General features: G+C 41.8%; 1 protein-coding gene across 3 annotated transcripts in view; it reads right to left on the bottom strand.

The window, feature by feature from the left end:
• WDR33 (WD repeat domain 33) overlaps nt 1-14,111 on the bottom strand; it is a 66,436-nt gene that overhangs the window by 7,832 nt on the left and 44,493 nt on the right. For 2 of the 3 annotated variants that reach the window (XM_050308761.1, XM_050308763.1), the window contains exons 8-13: nt 10,465-10,591; nt 9,754-9,908; nt 9,541-9,619; nt 8,929-9,039; nt 8,024-8,118; nt 7,492-7,816 (exon numbers count right to left, since the gene is read on the bottom strand). In XM_050308761.1, the coding sequence (XP_050164718.1) occupies nt 7,692-7,816; nt 8,024-8,118; nt 8,929-9,039; nt 9,541-9,619; nt 9,754-9,908; nt 10,465-10,591 (692 nt within the window). In that variant the 3' untranslated portion in view covers nt 7,492-7,691. Of the gene's footprint in view, nt 1-146; nt 610-849; nt 953-4,790; nt 5,820-6,191; nt 6,345-6,719; nt 6,860-7,113; nt 7,201-7,491; nt 7,817-8,023; nt 8,119-8,928; nt 9,040-9,540; nt 9,620-9,753; nt 9,909-10,464; nt 10,592-14,111 lie in introns of those variants that run through there. The other variant, XM_050308768.1, reaches the window with a different exon arrangement.

Genomic DNA, 14,111 nt, shown 5'->3' with positions numbered 1-14,111 from the left:
CAGGTATATTAGAGTTTTCATTTCCTTATTGGTTTCCAGTTTATAAATCTGAAACAGATAGACTCCTTAATGAAAAGGAAACCAGGAAAGAAGAGTTCCCTCCATTTACCCTTTAACCCAAGAAAGAGAAGTAGGTTTATTCTTACCTCTCATCTCGCCTTCCTCGGAAGCGTGCATCCTCAGGATCCCGTGGATATCTATCATCTGAAGGTCTCCGTCCTTCCCAAGCACCAGGAGGTCCGCGGTTTGAACTGCCTCCTTCAAATTCCCTGTGATCTGGAGGAAAGGGAGGCCCAGGTCCACCTCGTCTCCACTTCTCATCTTGCAATGGTGGGCCTCCTCTCCCCTCAAACTCCCGCAGGCGGTGGCCAAATCTCTTATCCGGATGGAAATCTTCACGGAAGTCATCTGGTCGATCAAAGTCATCATGGAAATCGGGGTGAGGTCCTCGTCTGTCTGGCAAGCCCCTGCTGTCTCTGCCATCCCCCCACTCCTGGCCACCTCGGAACAAGCCCCTCTCGGGCCCGTGCTCGGGGCCACCGCTGTTCTGGTCGTGCCGTCTGTCGGACAGCGGGCCCAGGTGATGGTTTGGGGGACCACGGGTGTCACCTGCAGGGAAAAAAAACCATCACAGCAGGTTTCTGTAACCATCTCTAAAATGCTCAAGGATGCTCTAGTTCATACAGTTCTACAAAGCACAGGATACATTTCACACTAACCAATACTTCTGGGAAAACTTTTCCTCTATATTCCAGCCTGCATCTATGGACGCTCTCAGCCATTTCTCTCGGGGACAGCCCCTCTTTTAGGAGGTTGACTCACAGGAGAACAGACAATACATTTAATTACCTTTATTAAGACCAGGTCCTTGGTTGTGAGGACCAAGACGACCTTGTCCTCCCTGCTGCCCCAGGCCTGGTATCAGCGGAGGAGGTCCAGGGTTCTGTCCGTCCTGTGACCAAGTAGGAAGAAAAGCGACATGTGAGTAGTTTAAACATTTTGTAAGAGTGCAAACCAATTTTCTTTCCACAAAGACTGCATCTGCACAGGTTGTACAAGAGAAACAGCTCATGTTCCAATGGTTTCAGGCTCATTTTTCAGACATTCATATCAGTAATGCTTTCAGTCACTGAGAAACATGTACTTTTATAGGAAACAGCATTTCAAGGATTCATGTTTTACTTGTAACAACCAAAGATGATAAAGCTCATATTCTGGCTGAGTATGAATTTTCTATAAGAATGAATATTCTATATGAATGTTCTATTCCTCTAGATGAGGAAACAGTGTATATTTGTTTGAAAAACATCAGGCACTGACTACTATGCAGCTGAAGAGCTGCATAGACCAAAGACTTCCTTTGATAATGAACAAAGAAGAGAAACTATATATACAAAAATAAGTATTAACAGTATTGGGATGGGGGGACAAGGACAGGGCTGTAAGACAATCTTTCCTGTAAAACTCTAAGCTGTTAACATGGAAATACATGAGTTTCATTTTTAACATGCTGGCAAAGTTTGTTTTCCTTAGTTTTAGGATTAAAAAACGTGCTAACCCTTGGCTAAGTACCAAGTTGTTTGGGGGGTTTCAGCACTGACAGGGCTAAAGGCAGGAGCCACAGTCACCTCCTTCCTCAAGCAGTAGAGTGGGCAGAGGTCTGTGTACCTTATGTGATCCCAAATAAACAAATAAAGTATGTAAGCAAGTGTCTTTTGTTACTTTCTCTCTTTTTTGTGTGTGAATTTTAAAGGATAAAATAATGCTCTTTAAATTTAGGTGCTGTCACAGACCCATGGAAGGTTTCTACAGGTACCAAGTTTACACTGGACCCGCTATGGTGACACTGGTTGGGAAACCGTGTTTGGACTATGGTCTGATTCTGCCTCAAAACAGCAATGGCCTGAAATAAAGTCATCATTTGGGGTTTGTGCTTGACTGGAACTGAAAATGGGCACATACAGTATTTACACTGTTATTATGAGATCCAAAAGTAAAAATGTGAACAGAGTTGAAACCTGCAGGATTGCTATAAAAAACCTTCTTATGCTGACATGGTCAAAAAAACCAAGTTCCCCCCCGAAAGCCCTAACATGTAATATTTTTAACATTAACAGAAACCCCTAAACATGCAACATTTTTTTCCTAAACATGTCTGGTATGCAAGATTTAAACCTGGCCTTCATACTGACTTATAAAAAACCCCTCCAGACTTCAGGTAGTCTGGAAATACTTAAAGACCTGTACTCCATCACATCATTGGATCATAATTACACAGCTTAACTTCTCCATGAATCAAATAATTTTCATGCTCTGCATTTATTCTGGAGAAACACTACCTTTTTTTTCCTGTTTGCAGAGAAGCAGTAAGTTCATTTTTTGCATTTTTCCCATCATATCTTGACATATGGTTTTTAATTAAACATTTATGTTCAACTGCAATACAGGTGATAAACACAAGAAAGCACAGAAATATATAATATAAACATCATATCTTCATTGATTAATTTTGTTATGATGTGGAAAAAATAAGCAAAATAAAAGGCCTGGCCACTCAAAGCCTACTAAAAAAACCTCAGACAAACAAAAAATACCTTCCTAGTTACTGAATGTTGACTTGAGTCCAAAACAAATCAACCCCCTAACTAGGTCAGATCCAGCTATCACAGTGCCTCTCCTGTTCCTAACCAAAACCTTGCTGGAGTTCTAGGATTTCTCATATATTTAGCATATGCTTACTTAAAATAAACGTTATGGAACTTCTTCTGTTTATGCCACTAGTGTTTAACCAAAGCAGCATTTTTTAGCACTCACTAAATGGGTTTAACAGAAACTTTTATTTCAAACAAACCACGCTTTTGCCTTGATAAAGCTGATATTCACACACTTCTGCTACTGAAAAGGCAAGTGATTTGTATAAGTTTACAGAAGATAAATGTGAAATTCAGAACACAAAACAAGTTCAAGCCTATTTAAGAAAAAACCACAGATGGGGCCTTTCTAAACAGGAACTGCTGTTATATTCATGTTACAAAGAAGCAAAATGGAGCAAACCCTGACATTTAAAAGCCATTACCATACTAAAGGTGCACAAGGAAGAAGAAATGGTCAAAATACCTCACTTTGTCATGTTTTTAGTATCTGTAAAAGCCTTCAACATAGCAGTATTCACTGAAAATAACCAGCCACCTGCCAAGAACACCCTGCTGAATTCTGAACAGTGTTAGCAGCAGGGGCAGACAAGGACAGCCCTCCACATACATGGTAATTATTCTCAAAGCAGGAAAATGAGTCTCCCTGGGACAGCAATGAGAAACACTGCTGGTTTAAGTTACATAGTTGTCGAACCAACACTCATTTGTGTAACTTGGATCCGTTAAAAATCACAGCAGTAGTGGCACATTCATAGACTTGTGGAGGGAACAACTGAATTATTGATTTGTAAGGAAAAAAATATTCAAATAAACCCATAATTTGCGGGTTGCTCTGTCTCAATCTGAAACAGAATCGCTGGGCTAAAGCTCATTTCAATGTGTCATTCTCATTTGTGAATGGTACTGGAGTACACGTCTAAAGCTTTGACAAAAACTGAGTTCAGGTCTAAAAGAATCAATCCTGGTTGAAAGACATCACATTTTTTTAAATTAGGTAGAATTTTTTTCCAAACTTCCCTTTCAAATTTCACCAACAACTGAAGACAGCTGAGAGAAACTTTAAGTACAGAATTGGTGCCACTGAAATAGAACTTGTGAGAGCCAATAACCACGGAGAGCTCTGTGTTATGTGTGCTAGAGCAGACAGTGGAAGGTGCTGCAGAGGGCAGAGCAGGCTGCAGCTGGTGCTGAACCAGACTTCTCAAAGCCTGACTTGACTCCTGCAGAGTCAGTGGGTGTGCCTATAGGCGGCACTCTCCAGTATCCCAGGTCAGCTATGCCGAACATCTTGCTGAGCTGGTGAACCCTCCTGGAGCTGATGCCAAGGCAGCAGGGCACAGGGACAACTCCTTAGCTGTCAGCACACACACAGGCCCCGCTCAGCACTCATCCCATCAGACCTGGGCTAGTCCTACACAAACCTGCTCAATACCTGTGCTCCCTCTCCTGCTTCTCAGTAGGAAGGAGTAAGGAGTTAACAGGGGTCAAAGGCTGTCTCTGAACTTGTGCTCCAGGAAGTACAGACGTGGCTAAAACGCAGGGAACAGGACACCTGTGTCCTCTGCACTTACTGCAACCTAGGCTGATTGCAGGTGTGTCAGCATCTGTGGTAAATTCATCCCATGGTTCAGATTAACTACTCTGGATAACAGAGTTGGCAATAACTTGCTTTAATTAATACATATGACTCTCCATATGTCCAGTTTGTTTAAATTCAACTTTTATTAGTGCTTGTCTACTCCCCAGGAAATATCCCACTTAAGACAGCTCAGTGTCCCTAAATTAAAAAAAAAATTGAGTTTCTTTTAAGGTTGAATATTTTCATGGCAGACTGATTTGTGCAACAGTATTCCCAATAATCCTTTTTCCACAGTTAACTGTCATAGAATCACAGAATGGTTTGGGCTGGAAGATCATCTATTTCCAACCCTGCTGCCATGGGCAGGGACACCTTCTACCTCTGTGCTTTCCAAGCTACATAACCACTTTCATTATCACTTCAGTTTTCCTGAGGCATCAGTCCTGCAAGGAATACCCAACCTGGAGCCTCTCAGCTCCTGCTGTGCATTCCTACCACATAACAGTCATCCTTCCCACGTTCTCAACACTCCTCTTGTTACACAGAGCAGCACGTACCTGATTGAACGGGGGGCGAGGCCCGTCACCCAACAGAGGCGTTTTCTGCTGCTGGAAGGGCAGAGGGCCCTGAGAAGGGTGTGGCCCCCTCGAAGGGTTTGGCTGTCCCTGAGGTCCTTGCATGTTTCCTTGAGGCCCCACTAAGGAGCCTTGTGGAGGTCCCTGCTGGCCCTGAGGACCGGGTGGCCCACGCAGTTCTTGTGGAGGTCCCAACATTGTACCTTGGGGCGGGGGTCCCTGCAGGCCCCGCATCTCCTGGGGGCCATGTCCTAGTAAACCACTTTGCATATGAGGACCTCTCATTTCTTGTGGATGACCCATCATCATCCCTTGTGGATTAGGTCCCTGGTTATCTCTGGGTCCTGGTGGACCCTGCATCCCTCTTGGATTAAGTCCCATCAAAGGTCCTTGGGATATAGGGCCCTGCATCCCTTGAGATCCGGGAGCTCCTTGCATGCCGTGAGGAAGAGGTCCTTGCATTCCTCGTGGACCGGGTGGCCCCTGCATTCCTTGACCTCCAGGGGGACCTTGAGGACCCAAGTGACCCTGTGGGCCGGGCGGCCCCTGCGGTCCCAAATGAGTCTGAGAGCCGGGCAGGCCCTGCGGTCCCAAGTGTCCTTGTGGGCCAGCGTTACCCTGGGGACCTGGAGGCCCCATTGGCCCATGGGGGCCTGGATGTCTCTGCATTCCTTGATGTCCATGTAAATCCTGAGGCCGTGGCATTCCTTGTGGAGGTCCTTGGGGACCTGGAGGTCCTTGTGGTCCCATGAACCCTTGTGGACCTCCAGCTCCTTGGTGTAACGGACCTTGGGGTCCCGGAGGTCTGAACTGTCCTTGTGGACCAGAAGGTCCCATCTGAGGCATATTCATTGGCATTTGCTGAGGTGGAAGGGGCTGCTGAAACCCTTGAGGCATCTGTGACATAGGGCCTTGCCCTGGGAAAGGCTGGGGTCCATGGAGAGATCCTCCTGGGGGCGGTGGCTGCACTTGCTCTGCTTGCTTTTGTGCAAGTCTCTCAATTTTCAATTGCTGTCCAAAAAAAAAAAAGAGACCCAGGAAATCAAATAAGCACAGAAGTATGTTACAACTAAAAATCAGAAGCCATCATCTAATTTCTCAGGAGCAAAAATGCTCTTCTTGTAGTTAACAGAAATAAGTAACTAAAGAGCAATCACTAACTGAAGAGGCCCACAGATCAGTGCTGGTTATCTGAGGTGTGGGGGCCTCATCGAAGGTTTCTCAGCATCACCCGTTCAGTGCAAAATCCTAATCAGTTAGATGACTTTTTGTAAAAAGGTGAAAGCAGCATTGCAAAAGGAAGCTGCTCACTTCAGTGCTGAAGTCCAAATCTATCACACAGAGGACTAAAGAAAATTTGCTAGTAAGTGTTTCCACACAAACCTCCAAGAGCTGTGGGTTTGTGTACTGAAGTGCTGCCATTTCCTGCTCAATCTCCGCCTGGGATTTCTTTTTCTCCTCCAGCTTAATATCCTCCTTTCTATCATTCAATGGCTCAGGTGGGGGAGGCAAAGGAACTTTATTCTGCATCCATGCCTATAAAAATTAGGAAACACAAGATTATTTATGCAGAACAACATTTATACAACACATTGTTGCATTGAAAAGGGATGTGCTGAAACACTGTGTAGTATGGATATAGTGTGGATATGTGGAAGCTAAAACCAATGCTGAATACAACTTCCATATTTTATAACCTTTTTCCTGGTGCAGATACAAGATATAAGGGATTTAAGCAAATATTTTTATTTAAATTTTTGTTTAAATCATAATTAAATGCCACTGTGGTCAACGGCACTGGGTGTTGATACAGAAGTGCTGACACTGGAAATCCAAAACATTTCAACAGCCACACACTTTTTGAAGTTGGGAAAATAACAGACTGTTCTGTTCCCTGTGTCAAGTACTCACCTGCTGAAACTGAGCTGGTATTGGTTTTGCATAGGGAACTTTTTTCTGTGGCACTTTCTTTTGGTCCTTTTGCATTACTTCCTCCATTCCCCAGTCCAGTCCTGGGATTGTCATTTCGATGTCATTCGACTCATCTTTCCCTTTGGCACCAGGGAAACAAACAGTCAGAGCAGTGCAGGTTTACAGAGAGATCCTTTATTATTTTTACAGCTTATTTAGCAAAAGAGATCAAGAGGTTTTCAGCTCCTCCTTCTTTACATGGGAAATATGCACAGCACAGCACAGAACTTCAGAAAAAGGCATCTGTGCTCTCAAAGAATATGAAAGGAATGAAATAGAAGTCACACAGTATCTGGACTGCTCAGTAAAATGCTTCCCCTTAGCTACTACTTACCCATCTGCTCCTGCTCCATGGCTATTTTCAATTGTTCAGGTATTCCCATGCCAGGAATAACTGCCAGGCTGTTGGGTTCCAGATCATCTAGAGAAAAACAATAAATAGTTATATTTGGAACATTTTCCCCTCTGGATTCTTACATGCTTTTTACCATTAGTATCATATTCCAATAATAAACATAAATTTTACAACTGGTGGATTGCTTCTTAGTTCCACACATGAATTACAGGATATAAAAAGAACTGCAAATTCAGATTCATAAATACACCCCAAAAGGTCAGAAACTATGCCTTTTCAGGGAAGTTACATTTAGGGTATAACACATAACCATTTCCATGTTTGCTATAACAAATCTATATATTTTAAAACTTAAATGGGATTAAAGTCGTGCATTGTAATTAACATTCCCCAAACCAAATGAGCAAATAATCAAAAATCTGAAGAAACAGATGCAACTCCAAGTGGCTGAGGCCCACCCTGAGCAGCCTAAAATTACTGAGATAAGTCCTTAAGAGGGGAGTAATTTTAAAGATTTTAGTAAAGTTCAATAATTTGAAAGCTTTTCCTGCTGTAGTTCAGGACTGTGGGAAGTCTTGAAGACAGCTGAAGTTTTCAGGAGGAAAAGTAAACTGGAGATACTGCCAGAGGGAGAGCCAAACCTCTTTCCTGTGATTGACAGAGCAGGTCTTACCTCCTGGAGCTGTGGAAACAGAACAAAACTCGTTGTTGGAATGGTGATCACTATAACATGGAGAGTAAAATCATCCTTATGAAAAGATATCTTTGACTAAGTGGTCACCAATACTATAATTCTGCTTCCTCATCTTACCCACAAGTGTCAGCTAAAGACCTAGGCCTGTTCCTGACCCCAACCCTCTTCCTTCCACGGTGAGGAAAACTGCCTTACCGTATTCCACACCATCCTCTGACATCCCAGGCAGCAGGTTCAAGTTGTAACGATCTCGCATTTTATCTCCAGGCCGATTTCTAGTCCAAAACTTGCTGTCAGAAGGAAGTTATATGATCTCAATAAAGGGTCAAGAGCATTAGCAACTTTTAATCTAATTAAAATCTAATTAGTTATTTGATTTTTAGTGTGCTATCTTGATTATATAAGGATTCAACTCTTACTAAAGCAAGTTCAGCTCTAGATCTGAACACCAGGTGTGAGGATCAAATAAAAAATAAAAAACCCCTACAATAATGATCTATATAGTTACAAGTTAGAAGACACTTCAAAGTATAAAGGGTGTAAGTACAAGGCATCAACATCAGATCCTGAACTGTATTTCTAGTCCATTCCAAAACCTTCTTGCTCAAATATATTCTTCATATGAACTACATACATACGCCTATATAAAAATTTACTGCTTTTATGAAATGCACCGTGTTTACAGCATGTTCAACCTAAATACACAAGCTACAGCCTCCAAACATTTTTGCAATGTGAAAAGACAGACATGACCAGCAGATGAGCTGCAGAAAAACTCGCTTTTCAGATAAGAATATTTCTTCAGCAAGAAACTGCAATAATTCTTAAAAAAAAAATTCTTAAGGAGATTTCAGAGCTCCAACAACCCTAAATCCTGCTATTTTATAAGGCTTCCTTTGAAGAAGGACAAGAAGTTAGACTCTACCCTGTAATGTAAAATGTCAGTGCCTTCCCATTTACCTGAGTTTGTGTCTCTGCTTTAGCCACTGGTTGTGTATTAGAACCATCCCAATCTATCTGTTCACTCATGCCAGGCAACTTTCTAGTTTCTAAATGTACATACATTCCCTTAGACCTTTACTTTAAATACTTGAAACTACCTGGTGTGATCATTTGAGCCTGAACAGAGAATGTGCCCAAGGGGATGCCATGCCAGACTCCAGATCATTCCTTCATGGGCCATTTCCATTCCACCAACCTCCTTCTCAACCCTGATAAAATAAAAAAAAAAAAAAAATCAGTCATACACAGCTGAATATCTGCTACAGCACAAAACTTTTGCTATTCAGTTGTTCATCCTCTATCTCATATTTTGTTAAACTTAAGCCTCTGTCATTTTTCTACTGGGTGAACTGATTGCTCCCAGTGGTTTTTAATAGACAATTCATTAATGTAGAGATTTTTAACTGTATGTTTCAAAACTAGATAAGTACAGCATCTTAGAACAAGCTTTAAGAAACTAGGAGCTTTGACCACTCATCACCCTCTCAACAAAAGGCTGGCTTTGTGCAAGCCATTATAACCTTTAAAACACCCCTGTACAGGAAAACTTCTTCATAAATGAAGCACATCAACAAAGTTCTCAGGCACAGGGAAAAACTATACCATAAACATGCAGGTTAAATTCGGATTCAAAGGGAAAAGGATATTCTCTGTTTAGCTTTCACATCTGACCAACATCTTTCCAACGTGCTGATGAAAATGCCACATACCCAACGTGCCAGAACAACAAGGACCCATCAGATCCTCCGCTGGCGAACAGCCCTTCGTGAACAGGATGCCAGGCCACAGCTGAAACCCAAAGTGAGCCACGATCAGAAGGTATAACACTAAGATTTCTAATGAATGGAAATCAGGACCTCAAAAGCTTTAATTTTTAATCCAAACTTAATAACAACACTCCTCATAATAAAACAAATTCTGACCTGTGGCCTCTTTCTTATGACCCCTGAAGACCTGCAGTTCTTCCTTCAGGTTCCGGATGTCAAAGAGCTTACAGAGGTGGTCACGAGAAGCTGTCAGCAGCCAGTTGCCATTGAGATTCAGTTTCACCTCCATCACTGTGTTTTTATGAGCATGTCTGCAAGCAGAGAAAGGCAGATTGTTTGCCCCATAATTATTCCTCAAATGCAGATAAAAAATTTGCCAGTCACAAATATTCAGGTCAAGAACAAAGTAGTTCAGGCTACTAAAGCAGAACACCGGGCTTTCTGTGCAAAGGTCCTATGCTTTGATCCTGGTCTTTTGTACTTCAGAGCAACTGGTAGCACTCCCTGAGACAGTTACTATGCATATTTCTACTGCAGCATAAGAAAGCTTTCATCAGCCTGATGAAACATCTCTCTTGTTTTTCCATATCTCAGTCTGAATGAGAACTGTGCAACTAGGAGGTCTGTGAAGAAGGACAAGGTAAATTTAAATAAGGAATATAGAAGTTGCAATTTTCAAAGGACAGACTTGTCTTCATCTAACCTCTAGATATTCTGGCAAGTTAAAGCACTGGCTTTATAGTTGAAGCAACTGTGTATGGTTGAAAAGATGTTAGGAAAAGAGCTAAGAAGGGAATTAAGAAAAAATTATTTTATGAAGTTAGCTTATATTTGAGCAAATCAAAATGTCTGTGGGCAAGAACTTACAGTGTGGCAAGGCTCTGGCCAGTCTTTGGATCCCAGAACTTGATGGGTTGTTGGCTATCTTTACTTCCTGAAACAACTAATCCCTTTGTTGGATGCCAGTCAACACATTTCACATCTGCTCCATGTCCTGTTAAGAAGACAAAAATCATTCGTTTTGAGATTGAACAGACACTGAAAAGACACTGCAAAATTACAGGGTGCACACCTTGTAACTGTAATGTAAAACTGAATGAAAAACATCACAGAGCACAAGTCACAAAACATAAAATCAAACTCAAGAAAAACTCTTCCAAGCTATTTACGTTGCATTCTTTCCCAGTAATTGCTGTGAGCATCTCCTCGGATTGTAGCCTCAAATCAAGCTCACTTCACCAAGAGGAAAAGTCTCTAAGAAGTTTCTGCTCAAATTGGTACTGTTCTTTAGGCTTTGGCCCTATACAATTTGACAATATTTTAAATATAACACTGATGAAGTATTTGTATGGAGGTGGTGAGGGAAAATAACACCGTGACACTTCACTTTCTATGAAATACTGTAGAAATGAAAACCAGATACCTATTTCTTCCTATCTTATCAGTAATACCCTTTTGCTGTACTGTCAGAAAATAAGCAAAGAAATTAAAAAATGGACCCGAAAACTAAATTAGTATATGATGAAAAGAAACCTCATGAGATGTGACCTCTTACCAGGTCAGAGGGATTCAGGTTTTTCTAATGCTCAAGAGTTAGGAGAGAAAAACTCTTGTGATATATTTCCTTTCAAATTGACTGACTGACCTTGACAGAGAATCAGTGCTGCTCAGATGAGCTAAAAATCTGTCAAATAAAAAGCGCCTATTCCTGCTACATGACAAAATGAGGTTTCTGAACAGAACTACAGGGATTTAGAAAAGAAAAAATGAACAATAATTTCTTTCTCCAATCTCTCTCCAAGCCAGCCCACTTCAAGGGAACGCCAGCAGTAATAGTCCATCTCAGAAAATGAGGCAGCACGCAGGGACTGAAGAAAAAAGCGAGATGAGAAAGGAAGGGTTGTCTGCAACATGAAGGCACTGAGGTTATAAAGTGGCACGGAAGAATGGGAGCGTGTTTCAGGAAAGACAAAGGGTTCCCACCAAGTAAGAGACAGTTCCCACACGGACTGCTTTGCTACACAGTGGAACACGTCGCTTTAAGCAGCACGAGCTGTCTTAATACAGATCTCACTCTGAACAGACACTAAGAAGTAGAATTAGTTGAAATTTTTCTGAGGCCACAGAAAAATCAAATTGGAATAACCAATATACTTGTATCTTAAAATAAAAGTAAATTGTTAACACAGAGAGCACTCTCTCCATTGAGTGCAAACTTCCTCCTCTCTGGAGGGAAGGACAGATGGGGAAGAGGTTCTTGACCCAAGAAGAAATGAACACAGCTCTGGTAAGTACATGGAAACAAATTTAAGAACTGACTAATGATATGGGTTAAAGAACCCAACTCTCCTTTCCCAGCCACAGCAGGCAGAACTGCCCTTGGAATACGTGGGGTTTCAGGCAAGAGCAGGATCTTCAGGTTGCAAAGATCATCAGTGTGCTGGGGTGGTCTGCACTCTGTGTTTCCCTTCTCTCTGGCTCCTCTGAAACGACAGGTACTGTCTGTCTGGATTTGTTCTGACTAAATCTCCCTCTCAACCAAAACACGAAGCTGAAGGCTGAACAAACCTTGCTTCCAAGGGTTTATCTGGAAGGAATAAGTCAGCCAGTAAGAGAGAAAATGCTCCTCCCTCCATAGTGGAGGACAATTCACACTTGAACACTTCCAGCTGATGATATTCCATAGGTAATTGTTATCCTGCAGTCCCCAGGGAAAGACAAGGGATTTTAAATCAAGGGCAAAACCAGGCCCTTATGGAGAAACATTCCATTACAGTTAATAATTGATTGAACTGTATGAAAATGTGTTCAGACTAGAATACTTGAGTCCCATCATAAATATGAAATAAACAAAGCCCAGCAAAACTATAAAAAAAACCCCACCCACATGGAATGGAATTACATTGGCCTTGCTGCCTGAAATAAAGACAATTAGTAACGGAAAAGCACAGAGAGACAGACACAGGGCTACTCTGATGGGAAGGAGTGAATCCAGAAAATGAGTGATGCTGGGGAAAGGTCATCTCTGGGTGACAGCTCATCCTGTACAAGGCCTGGTTTAGGTTCTTCTTCTGAGACCTAACCTGAGTTAGGCCAGCCCAAGTACATACTCTAAGAAAAAGAGGACTCAGAATGGGCAATTTTAAACAGACCAGTTGAAGCACCCACCCTTCCAACTGCTTCAAAATGGAGAGGCAGTGACAAACAGCACTGATGGGCTTCTGAGAGCCAGGTTTGACAGCTGCCACCCACTGGGCCCAGACCACAAAGCTGAAAGGTAGTAAAAGATGCCAGGACACTCAGAACTTGTAACCAGAGCAGATAAATCATTGGGTACTCATCAGAAGGCTTTTAGCCATCAGCACATTAATATTAACCATGAGGATGAGAAGAAACTTCCACTATTTAAAAAAATAACCATTATAATGGTTATGTAATCATATATATGATTAAACAGGTAACTGGCATTTCTTGCAGAGAGCACTTTCAACCATGTGCTCTGGATTAAGGCTGCAGTGGGGGGAAAGTGGGACCCTCCTTTGTAATCTAATCAAAGTGATCTTTTCTGTCCTCAAGAGAGCCATCTAAGACAAATTTCTGCATGAAATGGGATCATCACATTCACTTAGCTCTCGGTTCCTAAAGCCTTCCCAAGAGAAAATAAATCCTTCCCTATAACAAATATGCTTTAAATAAACTATTCCCAAGGGATGAACTAACTCAGAACATTTACATAACCAAAATAACTCAGCAGCATCATCTAATCAGACCTTTTAAAAATTTTTCTAAATTGAAGTAACTGACACTGTATTTTGCTTTTCCTTTTTTTTCCTGCTGATAGATGTACACACTACTACCTATAATGAGACAGATAATGCAGAAAATACATTTAAAATAACACTCCAGAGAATAGCCACCTGGCAGATTTCACTTCATAGTTGTTTTCAGTTCTTAGCTCTGGGCTAAGACCTGTGAATCAGCTTCTCCTCTGGTACAAAACCCCCATGTCACCAAACACCACGCTCAGAAAACCTTAATTCATGCAAATCTCTACAGTTTATATTCCTCATTTGCTGACAACAGCTTTTGCTCAGTAACTTCAACAGTCACACACCTCGGAGCTGCAGGGTGGGAATTCCTCTCTGAACAACTCTTGCACCTTTTCTGCCCTTGAGTCCCTGCCTGTCATGGGCACAGACCTTCTATCATCTCCCCATCTTGTAGGGATGCTTTATGGATAAATGAATTGAAATGAGTGAACTGTTTAGAAGGCGTGGCAAAGGAGGGCCCATAAACCAACTCAAATGAAAGACTGAAGGCAAAGATTTCAGTTGAGAAACTGAACTCATTTAAAATCGTGAGTGAATGTCTGAGAATAAATACTAATGCTTGTTGAATTCTTACAACTTTTTCCAACCTTTTAAAAAAATCTGCAGAAAACCAAAAGCGAGCATATGTAGCATCTTTAAAAAGCTCAGATACAAAAGTAGTTCTCTAACATTACTTTTCATACA

Source organism: Myiozetetes cayanensis, unplaced genomic scaffold (genome assembly GCF_022539395.1).
Source record: "Myiozetetes cayanensis isolate MyiCay16 unplaced genomic scaffold, myiCay2020 scf13, whole genome shotgun sequence".
NCBI lineage: Eukaryota > Metazoa > Chordata > Aves > Passeriformes > Tyrannidae > Myiozetetes > Myiozetetes cayanensis.
Note: the sequence above shows the minus strand (reverse complement) of the source record. Positions and strands in the feature narration are given on the sequence as shown.